The sequence below is a fragment of the Ahaetulla prasina genome, chromosome 8 (genome assembly GCF_028640845.1).
Source record: "Ahaetulla prasina isolate Xishuangbanna chromosome 8, ASM2864084v1, whole genome shotgun sequence".
NCBI classification, from domain to species: domain Eukaryota; kingdom Metazoa; phylum Chordata; class Lepidosauria; order Squamata; family Colubridae; genus Ahaetulla; species Ahaetulla prasina.
In genome coordinates this window covers 78,970,538-78,994,646 of record NC_080546.1, presented here as the reverse complement: position 1 = coordinate 78,994,646, position 24,109 = coordinate 78,970,538, and the positions used below count along the sequence as shown (strand labels likewise).

Genomic DNA, 24,109 nt, shown 5'->3' with positions numbered 1-24,109 from the left:
CTATCTGGCTAAGGGACCGTCTCTTGCCGGTCACATCTACCCAACCCACTAGAGTGGGGAGGCAAGGAATGTTGCAGGTCCCGTCCGCTAAGGAGATACATCTGGCAGGACCCAGAAGAAGGGCCTGATAAAAAAACAAATCGGTCAATCAGAATAGAACTGGAAGGGACCTTAGAGGTCTCCTAACCCAACCCCCTGCTCAAGCAGAAAACCTTATACCACTGATGGCTAACCTGTTTGCCATAGTGTGCCAAAAGCAAGGGAGTGTGGAGCGGTTCGCACGCACACGTGCCCACACCTATAACTCAATCTGCCCCAACCCCCCACACATGCGCACATGACACACACACCCTCCGCGCTCCCTCACTTTTGGCATGCGATGGCACAGTGGGCCCCATAGGCCCGTTTTTCACCCTCCCCAGGCTCCAGAGGCATTCTAGGAGCCTGGGGAGGGTGAATACGGCCTTCCCCCCTGGAGGGCCTCCGGAGGCGGGAAACAGCTGTTTTCCCAATTTCTAGTGGGCCTAGAAGGCCCGAAAATCAGCTGGCCAGTGTGGACATGTGCATTGGAGCTCAGCTAGGACAACAGTCACGTGCCCACAGATATGGGGCCGCGTGCCACCTCTGGCACGCGTGCCATAGGTTTGCCATCACGGCCTTGTACCATTTAGACAAGTGACTATCCAGTCTCTTCTTAAAAACCTCCAGTGATGAAACTCTCACAACCTCTGAAGGCAAATTGATTTTAATTAATCAATTAAACAATGGATTAATTGTTCTCACTGTTAGGAAGTTTCTTCTTAATTCTAGGTTGCTTCTCTCCTTTGTTAGTTTACATCCATTGTTTCTTGTCCGGCTGTCTGGTGCTTTGGAAAATAAGTTGATCCCCTCTTCTCTCCTTTGTGGCAGTCCCTCAAATATTAGAATACTGTTATCATGTCACCCCTAGTTCTTCTTTTCTCTAGACTAGCCATATCCAATTCCTGCGACCGTTCTTCATATGTCTTTCTCTCCAGCATGATGGAGACTAAGGCACATGAAGACTAAAACCAGGAAAACTCTGATGGATTCTAGAAACAAAATCTGCTCCTGGAAGCTTTTCGTAGTTTGCTGAGGAATCACTCTATGACAATTTCATATATCCTTGGGATTCAACTTCAAGAACGTCCAGGCTGCCTGGCTAAGAGGAACATGTAAGACTTGCTGGATGAAAGGAGTGGATAGTTGGATGGAGCATCATTAGCCATACTGTTTTAAATTTTAATAGCTACCTTTGTTAAAATACTGACTTCCTTAATTTCTCCTCATCTGCCAAAGGTAAACTTAGTTATCTCTTCCTTGGAATTACTTCCAGTTAGCAAGCCCAGAGTCAGTGAAGAATTTCCAGAAAATTCTGACATTTCATTGATGCTCCATATGGAGGAAACGTTAAATATGCACATATAAAAAAAATAGCTTCTAATGCAACTATCGCTGCAGGATGAAAAAAAGAAACATGAAAGTATACAACAATATCGGATCCAAATTAAACGCTATTCAAGATATCCCACGAATTTCAGAATATTTTAAGATATGGGATCAATTTTACCATTGGCTGGAAAAGAGATATAGATAAACTAATTAATAGTTATGTAAGAGAATGGTATAATTAGAATAGTATATGTTTGGAAAAATGTTGCAATATATTAAGCGTGAATGAAGACAGAAAAAACAACAGATACGGAGATCTGAAGATACGGAGAAAACACTGAGATGTCACATAGAAGGAATAGAATAGAATAAAATAGATTTTTTTATTGGCCAAGTGTGATTGGACACACAAGGAATTTGTCTTGGTGCATATGCTCTTAGTGTACATAAAAGAAAAGACACCTTCATCAAGGTACAACACTTACAACAATGATAGTCATAGGGTACAAATTTAACACTTAATGATACAACACTTAATGATAGTCATAGGCTACAAATAAGCAATCAGGAAACAATATCAGTATAAATCGTATGGATACAAGCAACAAAGTTACAGTCATAAGTGGAAGGAAATGGGTGAGATGGGAGCAATGAGAAGATTATTAGTAGTGCAGATTTAGTAAATAGTTTGACAGTGTTGAGATAATTATTTGTTTAGCAGAGTGATGGCGTTCGGGAAGAAACTGTTCTTGTCTCTAGTTGTTCTGGTGTGCAGTGCTCTATAGCGTTTTTCTGAGGGTTGGAGTTGAAACAGTTTATGTCCAGGATGTGAGGATGTGTGTATTATGTATTTGTTTGTGTATAAAATAAAATAAAAAATTTCAAAAAAAAAAGAAAGAAAGAAAAATATCCCACAAATTTAAACGTGGCTCATTATACCTTTGTAGGAATTCCTCTGTTTTAATGTCTTTTTCTTTTTTAATTTTTATTACAGATCCAAGGGTTCTCTTCTTTCATAGACCCACAGTCTTTGGAAGGGAGGACAGTGATGCTCTCATTGTCTGCCCGGTGACCGATCCAGGTGTTTCCAATTTCACCTTGAAAAGATGTCATCACAAACCTCTGCCTGAGAATATGACGTTAGTTCCCGATCCTCAGAAAGGCATCACCATAAAACACGTACAGAGATCATTTCTAGGTTGCTACTGGTGCGTGGCCCAACAAGATGGAGTTGAAAAACAATCAAAAGATATAACACTTATGGTGAGAGCAGGTAAAAAATACATTCAGCCGAACTCAAATATCCGTTACAGCCGTACCATCTTTTTTTTTTTGTACAGCTTGGCAAACAGTGTATCTGTCAGTCCTGGAAGACATCTTTCACTTTGGATCTTCAGGGCTGCCGCATTTAGTATTGTGAGAAACTGGGAGGGGGGATTGTATGGAGCCAGGGTGATATGTAGTCATAATAACATTCCTTTCTCAGAGAGTCAAGGACATCCTGCCCTGCACCTGGAGGGCTGGAACTGGGTGGCATCTCCAGTTGGGATGGTGCTTTGATTGGACCATGTGATGGACATGTGGGTGCTGGTGCAGGGACTTGGACTTTCTTCTGGGTGGGAAAAACCTGGAAGCTTTCAGATTCAGATTTTCCCAGATGTGCCAATACGACACCTCTAATAAAATGTAACTTTGAGGAAACTCAGAGTTTTCTTTCGTTGGGGGCATTACCTGGAACCCTGAAAGTATCTAGTTTACAGGTAGTTCTCGATTTGACAGCCAGTTTAGTGACCACTTCAAGGTTACAACGGCACTGAAAAAAGTGACTTACGACCATTTTTCACACAACTGTTGCAGCATCCCCGTGGTCACCTGTTCAGACTTCAGACGCTTGGCAATTGACTCATATTTATGACGGTTGCAGTATTTCCAAGGTCATGTGATCCCCTTTTGTGACAAGCAGAGTCAGTGGGGAAACCAGATTGGCTTAACAACCGAGTTACTAACTTAACAACTCCAGTGATTCACTGTAACAACTGTGGCAAGAAAGGTCATAAATTGGGGGAAAATTCCATTAACAAATGTCTAGCTTAGCAACAGAAATTCTGGCCTCAGTTATGATCATAAGTCAAGGACTGCCTTCTATCTAAGATGGAATGGAATAATAGAGTTGGAAGGAATCTTGGAGACCTTCTAGTCACACCCCCTGCCCAGGCAGGAAACCCTACACCACTTCAGACAAATGGTTATCCAACATCTTCTTAAAAATTTCCAGTGTTGGAGCATTCACAACTTCTAGAGGCAAGTTGTTCCACTGATTAATGGTTCTTACTGTCAGGAAATTTCTCCTTAGTTCTTAAGTTGCTTCTCTCCTTGATTAGTTTCCACCCATTGCTTCTTGTCCTGCCCTCAGGTGCTTTGGAGAATAGCTTGACTCCCTCTTTTTTGTGGCAAGATAATTGGGAAAATATTTCATGCTAATAGATATTTTTTTTTAATTTGCATTTATATCCCGCCCTTCTCCGAAGACTCAGGGCGGCTTACACTATGTCAAGCAATAGTCTTCATCCATTTGTATATTATATACAAAGTCAACTTATTGCCCCCAACAATCTGGGTCCTCATTTTACCTACCTTATAAAGGATGGAAGGCTGAGTCAACCTTGGGCCTGGTGGGGCTTGAACCTGCAGTAATTGCAGGCAGCTGCTGTTAATAACAGACTGTCTTACCAGTCTGAGCCACAGAGGCCATTGATAGGATATTCTCATATCCTATCAATGGATTCAAGATTGTGAATTGTAGCCTTATAAAATGGTATTTCGATAAGATTCCTAATTTACTTTCAGTCTTTTTGCAAGATAAAATACAGGGCAGGCTTATTATCTGTGTTTGTTACGTAGTGCCTGTAAATGTTCTTACATTTTTATTTGGATGAAAGTACAACTGTGATATGACTCGGTGTTTAAAATATGTTTAGCAAACCTGATACTTTATTGGAAGATTAAGAACTGTCAATTCCAACCCCCTTTTTGCATATAATGACAATAATGTGTATCTGGATTATTTTTTAGTTCACAAGTCCTTACCATCCATCACCTTGTCCAAAACAATCCAGCTTCTCAAAGAAGGTGAAGAATTTGAAGTTACATGTACAATCAGGGATATAGATAGCTCTCTTCAAGCTAATTGGATTTTTCAAGGCAATGCGGTGAGTTCATTATACCTAATATGTACCAATGTACTTGAAAGAATAGTCTTTCTGAAAATATAACTTAAGAACAGGTCTGAGATATAAATTATTAGCTGTGATAAAGTAATATTCATGGAAGGCATCATTGTTGGAATGATAGCATTGACAGATCTTGAATAGAAGTGAAAGTAGAACAGCTGCACAAAGAAAAGGTAATGGGAAGTAAGAAATTGAAAAAAAGTTTTGGTACAATGAGGAAATGAAAGAGGATACGGATGAGAAAAAGACGCATATAAGAAAACAATTGCTGCAATAAACGATGAGCGGAAAATATAACGAGTATGCAATTCTCAAAGGTAATACAATCACAAAGAATGTAATCCAAGAAAGCAGGGAATAATCAAGATTAAAAGACAGAGAAAATGCAAAAAAAAAGAAAGAAAGAAAGAAAGAGCTTTGATGGAAATTAGTAATTGTTTTGGAAGCAGGAATCTATGGCATAATAAGTGGAATTAAATATATATCGTATTTTTCAGAGTATAAGATGCTCCAGAGCAGACACATTCTGTTTATAAGACGGACCTTATTTTGGGAGGAGGAAAGTAAGGGGGGCGGGAAATCTGCTTGAGAGGCTCTCTGTTCCAAAAGCTACAAAACCTCCGTTTGCAAAGGAGCTTCTCTTTGCAAAGGCAACCTCTCAAATGGGCCTTTTGGAGGCTGTTTGAGAGGCTCTCTGTTTGTATTTGCATTTGCAGCCTCCAAAAACTCAGTTTGAGAGGATGTGCGGAGGTCAAAGGATGGGGGCCGGCAGCTCTTAGTGTATAAGATGTATCCAAATTTTCACTCTATTTTAGGTGTGGAAAAATGCGTCTTATACTCTGAAAAATACGGTAAGATTATTTTTAAAGCCTCAAAATGGTTTTGAATGAGACGAACTAATTGGTGGGAAAAGTATGGTTGAAACTTTTATGTAATGTCAGTGATATTTGATGTCAAAGAGTAGAACTGTAACAAATGCTACACATGTTAGCATTCAAGAAAAAAACCAATAAAAATGTAGTCTTAAATACTGTGAGAATTTTGAATAACTGTAAGGGTGCAGGTAGAGTTGAGACAACTGGAGACGTGCTAAAACTGGGTGTAGTTTATGTGGAGTTGCTGTCAATGCTTGGAGTTGTGGAGTTGGGAAGATGCATGTGAAGATTGCATTGTGCCTGGTGAGTGGAAGAATGTTTTTTTTCCCCCTGTGTTAAGAGAAAGATAACAAGAATGAATTGAAAAACGGCAGCAGCATTTTTAAAAAGAAATATTTATTGTTGTTATTAAAGTTCCCTGCCAAGAATGGCATAGTGGCCTAGGGATGGCACTCTTGCCCCACAATCAGGAGGCCGTGATTTCAATCCTAGGTAGTGGCAGATATTTCTCTGAGTGCAAAGAAAAAATATCTGCTGTGAGCTGCATGTAGGTGTCAGGAAGGGCATCTGGCCAGTAAACGCTCAGCTCCATTTTGTTGTCCCGATCCACCCTGATGCAAGGGATTAAAGGATCGTTAAAAGAGAGGGGGAATTAAAGTTCTATGCTGCCCACATCACTGATACGACTCTGGGTTGCCTAAGAAAGGATAACTTTCCTAACTGTCCCTAAGACAGCATTTGATAGAATTATGATTGAAAGAGTACAAGAAATGAGAAGGAGCACAATTTGAGAAGAGTATAGAATACCATTCTCAAATTGTGTCGCATAAATTTTTGCTCATCACCAGGTCATTGGGAAAGGCATGACTATGAGAATGGAGGCTTACCATGGATGTGTTACAGAAAGTATACAATATAGTTAGCAAGCTTGAAGTAGGGAATGCTTTGTGTGAAGATGGAGTTGAAAGCTGTCTGCTGAAAGGGATAAGTGACCACATATAGTGGAAGTAAAGCATGAGTCCGGAACGACTAGCACATATGTGCGAGGGGAACCTTTACCTTTAAAGCATGGTTAAAAATAAATGCCCTGCTTAGTGAATGGTTCAACAGGGAATTTGGTCAGAGGTGCGTTTCAACAGGTTCTGACCAGTTCTGGAGCAGAAATAACAACAACAACAACAACAACAACAACAACAGAGTTGGAAGGGACCTTGGAGGTCTTCTAGTCCAACCCCCTGCCCAGGCAGGAAACCTTACGCCACTTCAGACAGATGGTTATCCAACATCTTCTTAAAAATTTCCAGTGTTGGAGCATTCACAACTTCTGCAGGCAAGTTGTTCCACTCATTAATTGTTCTGACTTTTTTGAGTAGTTCAGAGAACCGGTAGTAAAAATTCTGACTGGCCCTGCTCCCATCTGTTCTCTGCCTCCCAAGTTCCAGCTAATGTCAATTATATATATATATAAGGAATTCAGTTTCAATATGGCACCTATGAAAGACACATTTTTGAATAAATACTTTTAATAGCAGCCATTCTTGCTACTAAATTTTAACCACAGCTTTCTGCTGTGGCCTCCACCTTCTGGAATATTCTCCCATCAGAGGTTGAGATATGCCTCATATTCCTGGCCTTCTGGAAAAATCTAAAAACTTGGCTCTCCTGTTTGACTCACACCCCGGCTGCCCATCCATCTTGGTTGCTAACTTTTAAAAATCTTTTTTTTTTAATTTTAATTCTTTTTTTTAAAACACTTCTAATTTTTTTTATTATATTGCAAGTTGCCCAAAGTTGCTGCATTAACAATATGGGTGCATAGAAATGATTTAATTAGAAATCAGTTAATTTCTAGTTTTCTGGTTTCTAATTTTCATAGAAATTAATTAAATATTGATAAGACTGGATTGAATTAGACTCAAATCACTCATATACCTTAAAAATATGTAAATAGTTACATTTCACTGTCTAGGGATATTTCCTCAAAGAGTTCAGCTAATGTTGTTGAATACAACCATTTCAGTCTTAACCGACAACTGTTAACGGCGGTGATTAAAATATATAATCAGGAGCTCATGTAAATAGGAAGACTGTTGCAGTGTTGTAATGCTGGAGAAAGTATACAGTCTCAAGAAAGTACAATTTGGATAATATGTCCCTAGAGTGTTGCTGGCCATTCTCTACTAATCCTCTGGTGCTGGCATAATTCTTGTGTTTTAAGTGGTTATTTATTGACTGACCTAACTTATCCATTCTGAAATAAAGCAGTATAACATATGTGGTCCATACAGGGCCTACATCCTTGAGTTCTGAAGCAGTTCCAATATCATTTTAAATATTACATTCGAAAACCAGTTTTAGCTTTGTTTGAAACTAAATTTGCTTTAAAGGTAAAGGTAAAGGTTCCCCTACATATATGCTAGTTGTTCCTGACTCTAGGGGGCGGTGCTCATCTCCGTTTCAAAGCCGAAGAGCCAGCGCTGTCTGAAGACATCTCTGGCCATGTGGCCGGCATGACTCAATGCCAAAGGCGCATGGAACACTGTTACCTTCCCAACAAAGGTGGTCCCTATTTTTTCTACTTGCATTTTTACGTGCTTTCAAACTGCTAGGTTGGCAGAAGCTGGGACAAGTAACGGGAGCTCACCCTGTTACATGGCAGCACTAGGGATTCGAACCGCTGAACTGCTGACCTTTCGATCGACAAGCTCAGCATCTTAGCCACTGAGCCACCACATCCCTAAATTTGCTTTAGCACATGTTAATAAAAAAAGCTATCATCATATTTGGGCAGAGTTGAAATTTGCATTGTGTTAAAAAAAAAAGGTAGAATTACGTTCAACACTATGTTGGTAACAGTCCAATTCCCTGCTGAATGCAGTTAGGAAGTAAAAAGCTTAGTTTGTAAATAGATATTCCAACTCAAAAGGATCTTTCCTTCCTTGAATAGAACATTCTTCTTTTGTTATCTCCACAGCAGGGGGATCACTGGTCCACATCAACTTTAAAAAAGAATAATAATCACAGTTGTTTGACAGCTGTGATTTCTTGACCAGGAATCCCAAGAATTTGAAATTCCTTCAGTGTTACCCTCAGGAACATTGTAGGAGCTACTGGTTTTCTCTGGTTTTCTCTCATTCCACTTATTATCAATTATAAGAAGCTCACCTACCAGTTTTAAAATACAGACACATTTACACAGAGAGAGAGAGAGAGAGAGAGAGAGAGAGAGAGAGAGACTTAAATTTGTAAAGCACTTCGTGATAGTGAATGTTTTTAGGGCAAATTTCATTCTGTTTATTACCTAAAGAGACCATCAAATACCACAAATGCAAGATGTAGAGCAAAGCCACGAACAATCCTAAGGAGGACTTCTTCATTTTTATTCTTTCATTTTTGTCCCCTCAAGACAGCTTTAAGAATATAGATGTTTTCTATGGATAGATGCCAGTGACAGGTTTGTCATGACGGCTTATTATCCAAGTTTTAAGTTATGAATATTAATACAGTGAAGTTATAATTACATCTATTTTTAATTTATTTGAGAATGATGCTGTGTACACTGTATCTTAGATGTTAATTTTTTTACCCCCTCCTCTGCCGACAGAGCCTTTCCAGCAAAAGCAAGAATGTGCGTGATTATGAATATGAACAAAAATTAAGGCTGAGCATCCGTTCAGTGGGAGTTAATGATTCTGGAGCATTCACGTGCCAAGCAACCAACGCTTTTGGAACATCTAATGTCACGCTAACCTTGAATGTAATAGGTAAATATTAATATCGCAGACATATATGTACATTATGCCAGGGTTAGAGCAAAAGCTACACACTGTATTTTTTTTTTGGGAATATATGTTGAAATGTATGTTTCAATATGTTTTTAACTCTAACCCTCCCACTTCCTGTTTTGCAATACCGAGATAGTTCTTTGTAAAAAACGAAGTCCATGTAAAAAGAACATTTCCTTGAGTTTATTTTATTTATTTATTTAGTTTGTTGCACAGTATATATAAGCATAAGCGTGAAATAGTTATACAATATATAAGCATATATATGAGTATGAGTATGTAATGACAACTGTGTTAATTGGATATAACGAAAGGAAACAATAGGACAGGAACGGTAGGCACGTTTGTGCTCTTATGCACGCCCCTTACAGACCTCTTAGGAATGTGGTGAGGTCAATGGTAGATAGTTTTTGGTTGAAGCTTTGGGGATTTTGGGAAGAGTTTGTGCATGTATGTAGTCCTAGGGTAGTAATAGTCATATTTCCATGGTGCCATAATTATAAGTGGATCAAAACTCTTTTGAAAGTGCCAATTACATATACATACTCTTGGGAAATTGAGCGTAATTTGATCATATTGGCCAGGATTATGATTTTCAAGTGGTTTCGACTGCCATTGTCACAAACCTTTGATGGGGACTGGTGGAAGTTCACATCCCAAAATTGTAAACATAGGTGATCTTACTTACCTTCTGCTAGGATCAGTGCCAAAGACCAGTATTTCACTGATAAGCTGTCCTAAGAGATTTTCAAGTTGAAAAATGGGATATAAACCATCTGAATGAATACATGTGTCCATGCCAAGTATTAGCTGTGTGCTTCTACTTACACAATTGTGTGAGTCACATGTAACTGTGCACCAAAGTTAAGAATGGAATTGCTTAGTTTGCATGTATGCAAAAAGTGTCCTGTTTAAATCATCTGAAAGCCAGGCTGATTCTTCAACATTTGAAATGCGATGATTTGCAGATGGTTCAGTTCCAAAGGAAACTTAGGTTAGGAGTTTTAGTTTATATTTTGATAGTGGGATCCCCGCATAATGTAAATCTTTCAGATGAAATAAACTCTGGCAGATATAAAGTATGAATTGGGATTGAAGATGTAATTGCAGGCAAAAGATGTCTATATTATTTTGCGATAATGCTTCTATAGTCAGTGAAGAAGCCATATATGTGCTTTGTTAGAATTATATTGGTGCCATATTGAAGTGGACTAGGCTGAAACATCACTGGGGAACCACCGGAAGATTGGAAAATAGCTGATGTGATTTCTCTCTTAAAAAAAGGAGAGGGAAGGGAATGGATCCAGGAAACTACATACCAATCAACCTAACATCAATACCTGGGAAGATCCTGGGAAAGATAATCTGCGAACATCTAGAAACAAGCAAAGCTATTACTAGAAGCCAACATGGGTTTGTCAAAAAGAGATAGAATGAAGAATAGAATAGAATAGAATAGAATAGAATAGAATAGAATAGAATAGAATAGAATAGAATAGAATAGAATAGTTTGACAATGTTGAGGGAATTATTTGTTTAGCAGAGTGATGGCATTTGGGAAGAAACTGTTCTTGTGTCTAGTTGTTCTGGTGTGCAGTGCTCTATATTATCATTTTGAGGGTAGGAGTTGAAACAGTTTATGCCCAGGATGTGAGGGGTCTGTAAATATTTTCACAGTCCTCTTTTTGACCTGTGCAGTACACAGGTCCTCAATGGAAGGCAGGTTGGTAGCAATTGTATAGCATAGCTGGCTGGAGAATTCTGGGAATTGAAGTCCACAAGTCTTAAAGCTGCCAAATTGGAAGACCTCTGGTTTAGATGAAGGGATAGAAGGGGAACTCATTAAATTTGCAGATGACAGCAAGCTGGGGGGAATAGCCAGCACTTTAGAAGATAGGCTCAAGATTCAGAAGATCTTGATAGACTTGAACACTGTGTGATGACTCTCCCAGCTCGGAGGAGAATGAACATTTTCCGGGTATGTCAGGAGGGGAGTTGGTCAGTGCCTCCGAGCAGCCATCTGAGACTGGTTTAGCTGAAGCTCAGCTGCAGCAGGACAGCCCTGAGGCTTCAGGTGCGAAAAGCATGCAATTGCAACCAGAAAGCGATGAGGAAGAGGAACTGCCTTCTGTTCCTAATCCAAGATCGCTTAGGGCAGAGAAAAGGCAGGACGAGTGAAGGTCAGCTTGATTACTCGCGAGGAGGCAGCCTCGCCCCTCTTGCACCAGAAGCTGGCTATTTAGCACAGCGGACAGATGGAGAAGATGCTGGGAACAACATGTTTGTTTCCTTGCCTTGACCTTTGGATCATGTCTCTTTAGCTGCGGCCTTGCCTTTCTCTTGGAACTTGCCTTTGCCTTGGGAACTTGCTTTTGGACAAGTGGACTAGTGTTGCCTTCAGAAGTTGTGGGTGCTCCAATACTGGAAGGTTTTAAGAGGAGATTGGATAGCCATTTGTCTGAAATGGTATAGGGTTTCCGCCCTAAGCAGGGGGTTGGACTAGAAGACCTCCAAGGTCTCTTACAACTCTTGTTATTTTATGTTTAATTTGAGTAGCCTGTGGAATTTACTGGAGCTGTGCTGGTGCCGGTACAGGGAATCATTGGGGGAATACCAATTCAGGCTTGGGAGCCTTAATAAAGTCTCCTTACACCAGTGGTGGGATTCAAATAATTTAACAACCGGTTCTATGCCCTAATGACCAGCTGGGTAGGTGTGGCTCATTGGTCATGTGATCGTGTGGGCGTAGACAACTCAACATCACTCAGGTTGATGGGTGCTTCACCTTAGCTGTTACAATGTAATAAGGTAGAGAGGCAGTTTCTGTAAGCAGAGCAATAAAGATTAGGCTAGAGACACCAGAATGTTTCCTTCCTGCCTTCCTTACAGGATTAGCCCTGTAAAGTGGGAAAAAGAATAAGATTTCTTCCAACAACCGGTTCTCCGAACTGCTTAGAAAGTTAACAACCGGTTCTCCCGGATACATGCGAACTGGCTGAATGCCACCACTGCCTTACACGTGTGGTATGTGTGAACGGGACAGCACACAGTGGGCCCTATTCAACACAATGCAGTTCAGTGGTGAGAAAGGTAAGGTTTACATTTAAGCAAGAAAACTCGAATGCACAGGTATAGAATAGGCGGTACCTGATTCAACAGCAGTAACTGTGAGGGGGATCCAGGAGTCCTAGTGGACAACCACTTAAGTATGAGCCAGCAGTGTGCTGCAGAAACCAAAAACACAAAACAAAACAAAACAAAAACCCTAATGCAATCCTAGGCTGTGTCAACAGAGGGTATAGTATCAAGATCACGTGAAATGTTAGTTCCAAGACCATGCTTGGAATATTCCATCCAATTTTAATTAATACAATACGAAAAAGAGGTTCAGATTCCAGAAAGAGTACAGAGAAGTGCAACAAAGATGATAAGGGCTCTAGAGGCTAAGCCATATGATAAATGTTGGCAGGAACTAGTTATATCTAGTCCCACGATGGCGAACTTTTTTTTTTTTTTTAATTACTTTTTTTGCAACAAACAAACAAAAAGAAAATACATTATTACACCCTTGTGCTATACATAAAAGGAAGATTTGGGTCTTCGGATATATCCTCATGATTGCCAAAATCCACGTTCTCGAGGTACAGGTACTGAAGCGTCCAATGTTCCAAGCGCAAAGTCCACAAATGGTTTCCAAGTCTTCCAAAAAATATCTTCTTTATACACACCACTTCTAATTTTAATATCACATGTCATTTTATCATTTAAAGCTAATTTCCACATTTCAGAATTCCACTCTTCTATTCTAAAAATCACATCTAGTTTCCAATATCTAGCTATTATAATTCTACCTATTATAATCATAATTCTAATCAATTCTTTTCATATTTTGTTAATTCTATTTCCTTAATTACCAACAATAATATAGTTTCCACTCTCAATGTTATTACTTTCCCCATCATTTCAAATATCATTTTCTCCAATTGTTGCCAAAACTTTTAACCTTATCACAATTATACCACATATGTTCATAAGTCCCCAATTCCATCTCACATCTCCAACATTTTTACTAATTTTTTATCCATTTGTGACAATCTTACTGGAGTCAAATACCATTTCAAACAACTTTATAATTGTGCTCTTTAATCCTTATAGATAAAGTTCTCATTATTCTACTCTTCCAATTCACATTCCAATCTGATTCTGGTATTTCAATATTAAGATCTTTTTCCCAATTTGTCCTCATCACTCTTTGTAATTTTTCATCAGAATTTATAATCTTATAAACCCTACTAACGAGTCCCTTTAGCCCAATTTCATCTTTCATAATCCGAGATACTAAATATTCAAATTCAGTTTCACATCTATTTATCGAATAATTTTCCTTTAGTTTTTTGTCCATTTTCTATCTGTATTTTTCAAACCAACTTAACCCTAATTTTTCAATAATTTCTTTATTCCTCCTTTCATTTCCATAACTTTTATCCAATCTCTAATAATTTCTATATTTTCCTCTTTAATCACTTCATTCGTTTTATATTATTTTAATTGGCCAAATTCCAATTGTCTCCCCAAAAGATTATATCCGAATTAAAATTTTAACAAATTTATTCCACATTTTTACTTAATCCCTTTAACCAATAACTTCTACTTACACATTTTAAATTTGCTTTATCTAAAACCACCTTGATCCAAATTTCTCTATATCCTTTAACTCTAAGTCTCTCCAATAGTTATCTTCACCTTTAATATTTTTACCACTATCCGGATACCATACGCACAGTAATAATTAAATAATTTGGGGATTCCTAATCCACCTTCCTTTTGATTTTGATACCACATTTTCTTCACTAATCTAGGTCTTTTGCCACCATTACAAATTTATCCAGTTTTTCTGATATCCTTCAATATCTTTCTCTGTCAAATTTAGTGGTAGCATCTCGAATAAAAAGTTGAACTTAGGCAGCAACATCATCTTACACATTGCAATTCTACCAAACCAAGACAACTTTAAAATTTTATATTTATCTATCTTCTTTTCAATTTCGTTAATCACCACATCATAATTAAGTTTTTTCAATTCTTTAACCTTAAGTGAAAGCACTATACCCAAATATTTCAATGTGTTTTAATCCTTATCCCAAATTGCTCTTGCATATTCTCAGACTCATTACCATTACTATCCATCAATAATTCTGACTTTGACCAATTTACTTTCAATCCTGTCATTTCCTCAAATTCTATCAAATGCTTATATATCTTTTCAGATCTTTCTCTACATTTTCAAAATAATTAAAGTATCATCCATACAAATTTATCTTATACCCTTATATCCTTCTAATTCTTCATCTTTTTCTATCATTTTTGTCAATATTTCCATAGCCAATAAAAATAATGTTGGGGACAGGGGACATCCTTGTCTCGTACCAGCTTCTAATTTTATCTCTTCAGTTAATATTCCATTCACCTTCACTCTTGCACTGCTCTTTTGGTACAATTTTGAAATAACATGTATAAACTTATTACCAAAGCCTAAAGCCTCCACAATTACTTTAATAGTTTCCCATTGTACAGAAACAAAAGCTTTAAAATATCCAATGATACTATACCAATTTTATCACCATTATATTCAGCTACATCTATAATATTTAATACTCTTCTAACAATATCACTCATGTATCTACCCTTCACAAAACCTACTTGATTATAACTTATATATCTATCTATAAATCTATTTAATCTATTACTTATAATAGCAGTAAATATCTTTGCATCCTGATTAATTAAAGAAATGGGCCGATAGGACTCAATCCTTTCTAAATCTTTATCTGGTTTAGGAATTAGGGATATCACCGTTCTATTCCATGACGAAGGTACTTCCCCACCATGTAATATTCCATTGAATAATTTTTGCAATCTTGGTATTATTAATTCTTTAAATTCTTTATAAAACTCAACAGGTAATCCATCCTCACCTGGAGCTTTCCCTAATTTTAATTTTTGTATTATTCCATTAATCTCATCTTGTGTTATATCTTCTTCCATCAATTCCTTATATGTTTGATCAATTTTCACCACATACTTTTCTAAATAGCTTTGCAATTTTCCCGATTAATTGGTTTCTTTGAATATAGATTCTGAAAAAATTTCTAACCACTTCACATTTCTCTAATTTTTATAACATCTTATACCTCTATCATCTATCAAAACTCCAATTTCTCTCTTCTCTTTTATCTTTCGCCATCTTTGCCAATAATTTAGAATTTCTATTACTAAATTCAAAAATTCCTATTTAAAATCTCAAATTTCTTTTACTAACTCTGTATCTTCTTCTATCATTTTATTTCTTAACATATTAAGCTCCTGAAGAATTTTTTTTCTTTAGTAAGCAAAATTGATTTTCCAATTCTTTAATCTGATTTTATCTCTTTCCATTTTAATTTTATAATTTTTATATTTCCTACTTGATAATTTAATACTCTCCTCTAAACACCGCTTTCATCGCATCCCAAACAATTTCAAATTTAACCTCCCCGTTATCATTTAATCTCCAACTTTCCTCCAATTTTTTAAGTATCCATTTTTTATCCTTTTCATTTTTATACAATTTCTCGTCATATCTCCAATAGCTTCTTTTTCTCAAAATTAAAATCTAAGTCCACCATAACTTCTGCATGATCAGAATCTTTAAAATTCCCACATCTACCTTATCCACATTATTCAACAAATCTTTAGAAAGAAAAATATAATCAATTCTAGAATATGTATTATATATCTTAGAAAAAGTGTATACTCTCTCAATTCCTTTAACCTCTCTCCACACATCAACCACGCCATTTCGAAGCATCCACATATTTAAAATCCCCATTTTATTTGCTCCTCCACAGCGGGTGGGATTAGTACTGTCTATTTTATCTCTGATTAAATTAAAATCCCCAGCCACAATTACTTTCCTACACTTTCATTCTCCAAAATTTTGTTATTTTTCAAGAAATTCTCTTTGTTTTCATTCGGTAAATATAAATTAACAAGTGTCACTTTTTCCTCATTAAGATTTCCAACAATTATTACATATCTTCCATCTTCATCCAAAATTACCTTATGTTTTCAAAGTACACCCTATCTGATATCAGTGTTGCAACTCCTCTAGCTTTTGAAGTTCCAAATGCTTTTCATATATTTGCATACCTTTTATATACATTCTATTTGAATCTTCAGATTTCTGATGGGTTTCTTGTAAAAATAAAATGTCTGGTAAATCCTTTTAATCTTAAGCTCCAATCTTCTTCTTTAATCTGATTCCTGTACCCTTCACATTCCATGACATTATTTTTATAACTCCCATTTAAAATATAAATTTTTAATCCTATCCCGCATCTTCCTTTCTGTGCCCCCACCACCCGACATTAAACTACCATATAAACAACAATAAGAAAACAGAAAAAAACAAAACAAAACAACAATAAAATACAAACAATCTTCTTCCCCACATCCTCATCGGTTTCGCCTCTATAAAGAGAATGGGGAGAGGGACGTGCCAATGCCCGGGCACTTCTTTCGGGCTGTCTATTTAAATTCATCACTCAAAAAAAGATAGCGATGACCGCATCCAGCTTCATATTTTCCAAGACTCTTATCTGCTTCTTCTCCTACTGTATCCTCACGACTCTTCTTCTGTACAACCAACACAGGTGATATTTCTTTCCTCTTTAACCCTTTAGAGTCTTGCCTCCAATAGCCCCTTTTTCTTCTTCTGAGATTGATGTTTCCACGTATGTTCCACCCATCTGAAGCATTTGATCTTTTATCTCCATTAAATCCTCCATCTCAATCAGTCCAAGCTCCGTAAATATAATAATGCATCTATATCTGGGGTGATTGTACGCATCCTTCCTTTATAAAAAAATTTCAATTGTTGTGGTGGCCTCCAATTGTATTTAATTCCATTATCTCTCAAAACTTTTGTAATTGGTTTTAAAAAAAATCTCCATGCCCTTTCTTCTCTTGATATATCCGGGAAGACTTGAATAGTCTTCCCTTCAAACTTCAAAGCATCTCCCAACTCTCTTAACTTGGCCATAACTTCCAACTTATCACCAAGATTTGCGAACCTGACAAGCACATTCCTGTTAGAACCATTTTGCCTTCTATATCCAATTCTAAAAACACTTGCCAGGTCTGCTATTGTGAACGTAAGTTGCGTATCCAAATCATTAATCCATTTCAAAACCCGCTGTTTCAATTTATCCTCCCTTTCTTCCGAGATTCCTCTGATAACAAAATTATATTTCCTCATCTCTTCTTCCAAAAGACAAATTCTCTTATCTTGCTGCTCATTTTTATAAAATATTTTGCCAATTTGCCGATCTACTTTTGCCTCATGCACATGCAGCTGCTCCATTTCATCTTTAATCATTATCATTTCCTCTTTTTGTTTAGCAAAGTTATCATTCATCTCTTGCTTTAAATTTTGCACTTCAGATGTCAGTTTAAATGTCAAATTATCTATACGCTCTGATAGTCCTGCTATTTTTTCCCCAATTTTATTTAAAGCTGCAGCAATTTGCTGCGTTTCTGAAAGTTGTTGAGTCATTTTGGAAAAAAAAACAAAAAAACAAAAAAATTTCTCAAACTGGGATTCCAATTTTTCAAAGAGTCTTAGTGAAGATCAAAGGACAGCAGTCAAACCAATTTTACAGAGGGTCTTGATGAAGATCAAGGGACGACAATCTTTTAATTGAAGCGAAACGGCTTATTTGCACTCGTTAGTAGCTTATCAGTAACTTATGAGTCATATTCACTCCACAAAGAAACACAATTACCTCACAGCTTAATCAGCGCCATTTTTTCTCCACGTCGGCAGAGAAGAAAAAAAAACAAAAAACCAGCTTGAACTTCAAAACAAAGTCCTTTTTTTGTTTTCTGTAATATAAACAAGCTATTAATTTCCTCTCAAAAGAAAAATAATAAAAAAAAAAAATTATCCACCTAATAAAATCTTCTTCAGCCAGTCAGTCCAGCACAAAAGATCGATCTCTTCAATTAAAATTCTTCTCATTAGCAAATTCAGTCTTTGATATTCCTTAGCCTCAGCATTTAACACAGAACACGATAATTATAATAAGGAAAGCAAAAGACAGCAGTTTATTCCAAACTCATCGTGTCTGCCAGTTCGGTCATCCCACGCAGTAAAAACTCCTTAATTCAAGCAGTTTCAAATGACCTACCAGTTTTAAATTCAGTCTGCTGGGCTATTAACACTTCCACTTCATGATTTATTAACTTTCATCCATAACGGTGCATTCCAAACAGCATTAATCCTCATAAATCTTCATTATTAAGCCCAGCAATAATGGGGGGCGTGGCCATGACCGTGGTGGGGTAAGGACCTTTCCTTCACTTCACGATGGCGAACTTTTGGCACTCTTGCCACAGGTGTCATGCAGCGCCCTCTCTGTGGGCACGCGAGCCATCGCCCCAGTTCAGCTCCGCCATGAATGCACGCATGCCTCCTGCTGGCCAGCTGGTCGCCAGGTCTCTGCCGTGCATGTGCGGGTGCAGGGAGCATGTACACATGCATGGGAGGGCCGCATGTATGCGGGGGGCCATGCATGCATGGGTGTGGGCACATGTGGGGGCCGCGCATGCATTGCATTTGGGGGGGGTTGGGCATGCACACTTATTCACACTCATGCACGCTTATAGAATAGAATAGAATAGAATAGAATAGAATAGAATAGAATAGAATAGAATAGAATAGAATAGAATAGAATAGAATTTTATTGGCCAAGTGTGATTGGACACACAAGGAATTTGTCTTGGTGCATATGCTCTCAGTGTACATAAAAGAAAAGATACCTCATCAAGGTACAACATTTACAACACAATTGATGGTCAATATATCAATATAAATCATAAGGATTGCCAGTAACAAGTTATAGTCATACAGTCATAAGTGGAAAGAGATTGGTGATGGGAACTATGAAACGATTAATAATAGTGCAGATTCAGTAAATAGTTTGACAGTGTTGATGGAATTATTTGCTTAGCAGAGTGATGGCCTTCGGGGAAAAACTGTTCTTGTGTCTAGTTGTTCTGGTGTGCAGTGCTCTATAGCGTCGTTTTGAGGGTAGGAGTTGAAACAGTTTATGTCCAGGATGCAAATGATCTGCAAATATTTTCACAGCCCTCTTCTTGATTCGTGCAGTATACAGGTCCTCAATGGAAGGCAGGTTGGTAGCAATTGTTTTTTCTGCAGTTCTAATGATCCTCTGAAGTCTGTGTTTTTATTCATGTACACGCACACTTATTTGCTCGTGTGCACGCTTATTCATGTGCATGCAGACTTTGGGCACTCGGTCCAGAAAAGGTTAGCCATCCCTGGTCTAGTTTAATGAAGAGAAGCACTATGGTTTTCATGATAGCAGTTTTCCAGTGCTTGAGGGACCGTTACACAGAAGAAGGATTTGACCTATTCTCTCAAGCACCTGATGGCAGGAGAAGAAGTAACAAATGGAAACATATCAAGGAGAGATCTAACCTACAACTAAGGAGAAGTTTCCTGATAGTGAAAACAGTTGATCAGCGGAATGATTTTCCTTCAGAAGTTCCGTTGCTGAAGGTTTTAAAGAAGAGATTGGGCAGCCATTTGTGTGGAAGAGGGTCTTCTGCTTGACCAGAATATCTTTCAACTCTTATTCTATTATTATGGAAAAGTGAGAAGTAGGAACGACATGCCCCCGTTCATCGCAGATCTTCTGAGTGGTGCTCCTAGCTATATGTAGTTGAAGATTTTGAAGTCCATAAAGAAGTATTCCTTTAGCTGAAGTCCCTTTGAAGGCCTAATCAATACTTCTAGAATGATGTGACATTGGGCAATTGCCTTTACCTTCATGCACTGTGAAAACCCATTACATTATTGCCAGCCTCATGGATGTACCCAAAAACAGACTTGGCAGATCAAAAATAAAAAGTCTGATTGTAATCCACAAAAGCACCCTATTAGTTTGCTGGCAGGCTAGGCTCTGGGTGTTGCGTCTCCAATGTTTCTCCAATGTTTCTCCAACGTTGTACAATACTTGGTAAGCATGAAGACTCATGAAGATTCGAAATCTACTTTCCAGGGTGAAATGCGTAGCTTCTTCTTTCTTTTTTCTTTCTTTCTTTCTTTCTTTCTTTCTCCTTTCTTTTCTTTTTTTCTTTTTTCTTTCTTGCGTAGCTTCTTCTCTGGTAATATCGTACTACTAACTAGAGCATACAAAACATTTGCTAGACCAATTCTCGAATACAGCTCATCTGTCTGGAATCTGCACTGCATATCGGACATAAATACAATCGAGAGAGTCCGGAGATATTTTACAAGAAGAGTCCTCCACTCCTCTGCTCGCAGTAAAATACCTTATGCCACCAGACTCCAAATTTTGGGCTTAGACAACTTAGAACTACGCTGACTTCTAACCTAAGCATAGAAGATAAAGTTATCTGCCACAATGTCCTACCTGTCAGTGACTACTTCAGCTTCAACCACAACAATACACAAGCACACAATAGATGGAAACTCAAGGTAAACAGCTCCAAACTCGATTGCAGAAAATACGACTTCAGCAACAGAGTGGTCAATGCCTGGAATGCACTACCTGACTCTGCAGTTTCTTCTCCAAACTCCCAAAACTTTAAGCTTAAACTGTCTACTGTTGACCTCACCCCATTCCTAAGAGGTCTGTAAGGGGTGTGCATAAGTGCACCTGTGTCCCTTTCCTAATATTCCTTTTTACCTACTCTTTTCATGTATCCAAATTATGTTTATACTTTTACCTGTTATCTTATATATGATTGACAAAAATTAATTAAATAAATAAATAAATAAATTCTTCCAGTTCTGACCAGATCTGGCGATCTGGTAGCGATCATGGTCGGTGGTTCGGCAATCCGGTAGCGATGGCGGAGTGAAGCTCCGCCCACCCACTCGGGTGTCATTACTTCCTGGTTTTAACCTGGAAGTAATGTGTTTTTTACCTTCTGCGCATGCGCAGAAGGTTTTGCGCATGTGCAGAAGGTCTGCGCGCGGCTGTGACCCATGCGCGTGGCGTGTGCACTTCCGAACCAGTATGGAAGGTAAGTAGATTTCACCCCTGCTACTTTCCTTTAACAAAAAGAGTCTTGGATGGAACACTGTAAACATACAATAAAATGTTATTATAGACACAGAGATAGCATAAGGTTTATTTACTGTTTCAGGCTTTGGCATCCAGTTTATATTGTGTAAAGTAATACCTGTAATTATGTTAGAAACATACTGTGTGTTCTGTGAATTTATGAATGTTTTCTGTTATTTATTTGGTTGTGGAATACAGTCGGGAAGGTTTACATCTCAAACTTGCCTTAAGATGAATGTGAGCTATGTCAGAACAATAGGTGGTGTGAAGAAATTTCTCCTGGGTGTTTGTTTATGTATCTCTTAATGTCTATATCATTGTGTTTCCACAACAAAAGAAGAGTGTGGTGTGACATAAGAAGTAGGTTTAAAGATGAGATAGATTTATTATTATTTTTTTAAGAATCCCTGCCTTATTGTTGCAAAATAGCATGCAATCCCAGTAGGCCCTGAATCCCCCCAAAAAAGTTCTCATTAAATTTTTAATGTGTTAGAAGGGAAAATATATAAAGTACCTGAAAAGAAATCTTGCTGGTAATATTTAAATTTAAATAGAATAGAGGATAGAGGATAGAGGATAGGATAGGATAGGATAGGATGGCACAGCACGGCATGGCACAGAATAGAATAGAATAGAATAGAATAGAATAGAATAGAATAGAATAGAATAGAATAGAATAGAATAGAATAGAATAGAATAGAATAGATCTGGAAAGGATCTTGGAGGTCTTCTAGCCTAGTGCTCCAGGAGGAGACCCTATACCAATGGAGAAACCCAAATTTTTTTACTACCAGTTTTGTGGGCGTGGCTTGGTGGGCTTGGTGTGGCTTGGTGGGTGTGGCATGGGAAGGATGCTGCAAAATCCCCATTCCCTCCCCACTCCTGAGGGAAGGATATTGCAGAATCCCCATTCCCACCCCACTCGGGAGCCAGCCAGAGGTGGTATTTGCTGGTTCTCCAAACTTCCGCTACCGGTTCTCCAGAACCTGCTGGATTTCGCCCCTACCCTATACCATTTCAGACAATTAGTTGTCCAGTCTCTTCTTAAAAACCTCCAGTTGATGAAGCACCCATAACTTCTGAAGGCAACTTCTGTTCCACTGGTTAATTGTCCTCACTGTTAGGAAGTTTTAAATGCTTTTAAAATACTTAAGCACTATATTAAATGCAGTTTTTAGGTAGTGCAAAGAGTTAGATACGAAAGGCAAAATGGGATTAGGAGCACGTAGCGTATTGCATGTAGCCCCAATAACAAATGCCTGGAACCAGCTGTTCCTTTTCCTGAGCTCATGTGGCTCCCTTCTGCAACGGACATGTGACTCCAGGAGAAGATCAGATGTATCTTCTCAACAAGATCAAACATATCAACTATTCTCAACAGATGCTACATGTGCACTTAATCACATTTTGCCCTTCAAATCCAGACCTTGGCGCACCCTTTAGTCCTACTTCTGTCCAAGTTCTGCCTTGTCGTTAAAGCAGGAGATCACCTAAATTTTTGAAGAAGAAATATATCTTATGGTACACATATTAACGGCAGCAAGGTTGATATTTGCACAAAATTGGAAATGCAGAGAGAACCCACAGGAGGCAGACATAATCAACAAAATATTGACCTATGCAGAAATGGACAGGTTAACAATGGAGCTCATAGATAAAGATGAATCGGAATGCTTTGTAAGCTGGAATACATTTTATAAATGGCTAGAGAAAAGGAGGAATGTAGGGATAGAGAATTAGAAACAAAGGGAAGAAAAAAATTATAAAAAATATTAGATAGGAGTAAACAGGATTTGAATAGATATGAAGGGAATATGTATGTAACTGGAGTGTGATTGAATGTACAAAAAGTATATATGGAATATGCATGATGTTATGTTGTAATCCCCACGAAAGGAAAAGCGTTAGAAAAGTATGTACCAGACAAGTCACACCATGTCTAATGTTTTTTTTAATATTTAATAAAATGTATTAAAAAAAATATGTCATGGAATGCTTGAATTAAAAAAAAAAAGAATAGAAAAAAAGGAATAGAAAAAAAATAAAAAAAAGATGATACTAACTAAAGCAGTCCGTGGACTGGTAGCAGGCCACGGCATGCTAGAAACCCAGCCACGGAAGCAAACGAAACCCCATCCGTGGGATGCAAGCAGCGTGGGAAACCACACTCCTTCCAGTCAGAACTGGTCCCTGGTACCCAAAAGGTTGGGGGTGGCATTGGACTAAAGGACAAGGATCCTGCTGGCTGAGGAGTTCTGGGCGTTGAAATCCACACACCTTGAAGTTGCCAAAGGTGAGAAATCCACACACCTTGAAGTTGCCAAAGTTGAGAAACAAAGCTGGCTAAGGAACTCTGGGAGTTGAAGTCCACAAGTCTTAAAAGAGCCAAGTTTGCAGACCCCTGGTCTAGCTAACACTGCTAACAGTCGTGTGAATGCAATACAGGTAGCCTCAACTTATAACGGTACATTTAGTCCATCGTTCCGGGTTACAATGGCGCTGAAACGAGTGACTTATGACCACTTTTCACAGTTGCAACCTTTCCGGCCTCCCCATGCTCACATGACTAAAATTCAGGTACTTGGCAACTGGTTCATACTTACGACCGTTGCCGCGTCCCATCATCATGGGATCCCCTTTTCTGACCCTCAAAC

The 24,109-nt window shown here is 38.2% G+C and overlaps 1 protein-coding gene across 1 annotated transcript in view; it reads left to right on the top strand.

The window, feature by feature from the left end:
- Window positions 1-24,109, top strand: part of KIT (KIT proto-oncogene, receptor tyrosine kinase) — a 153,833-nt gene that overhangs the window by 55,909 nt on the left and 73,815 nt on the right. Inside the window, exons 3-5 of the mRNA XM_058192657.1 lie at window positions 2,405-2,683; window positions 4,483-4,619; window positions 9,120-9,279. Of these exons, the coding sequence (XP_058048640.1) occupies window positions 2,405-2,683; window positions 4,483-4,619; window positions 9,120-9,279 (576 nt within the window). The remainder of the gene's footprint in view (window positions 1-2,404; window positions 2,684-4,482; window positions 4,620-9,119; window positions 9,280-24,109) is intronic.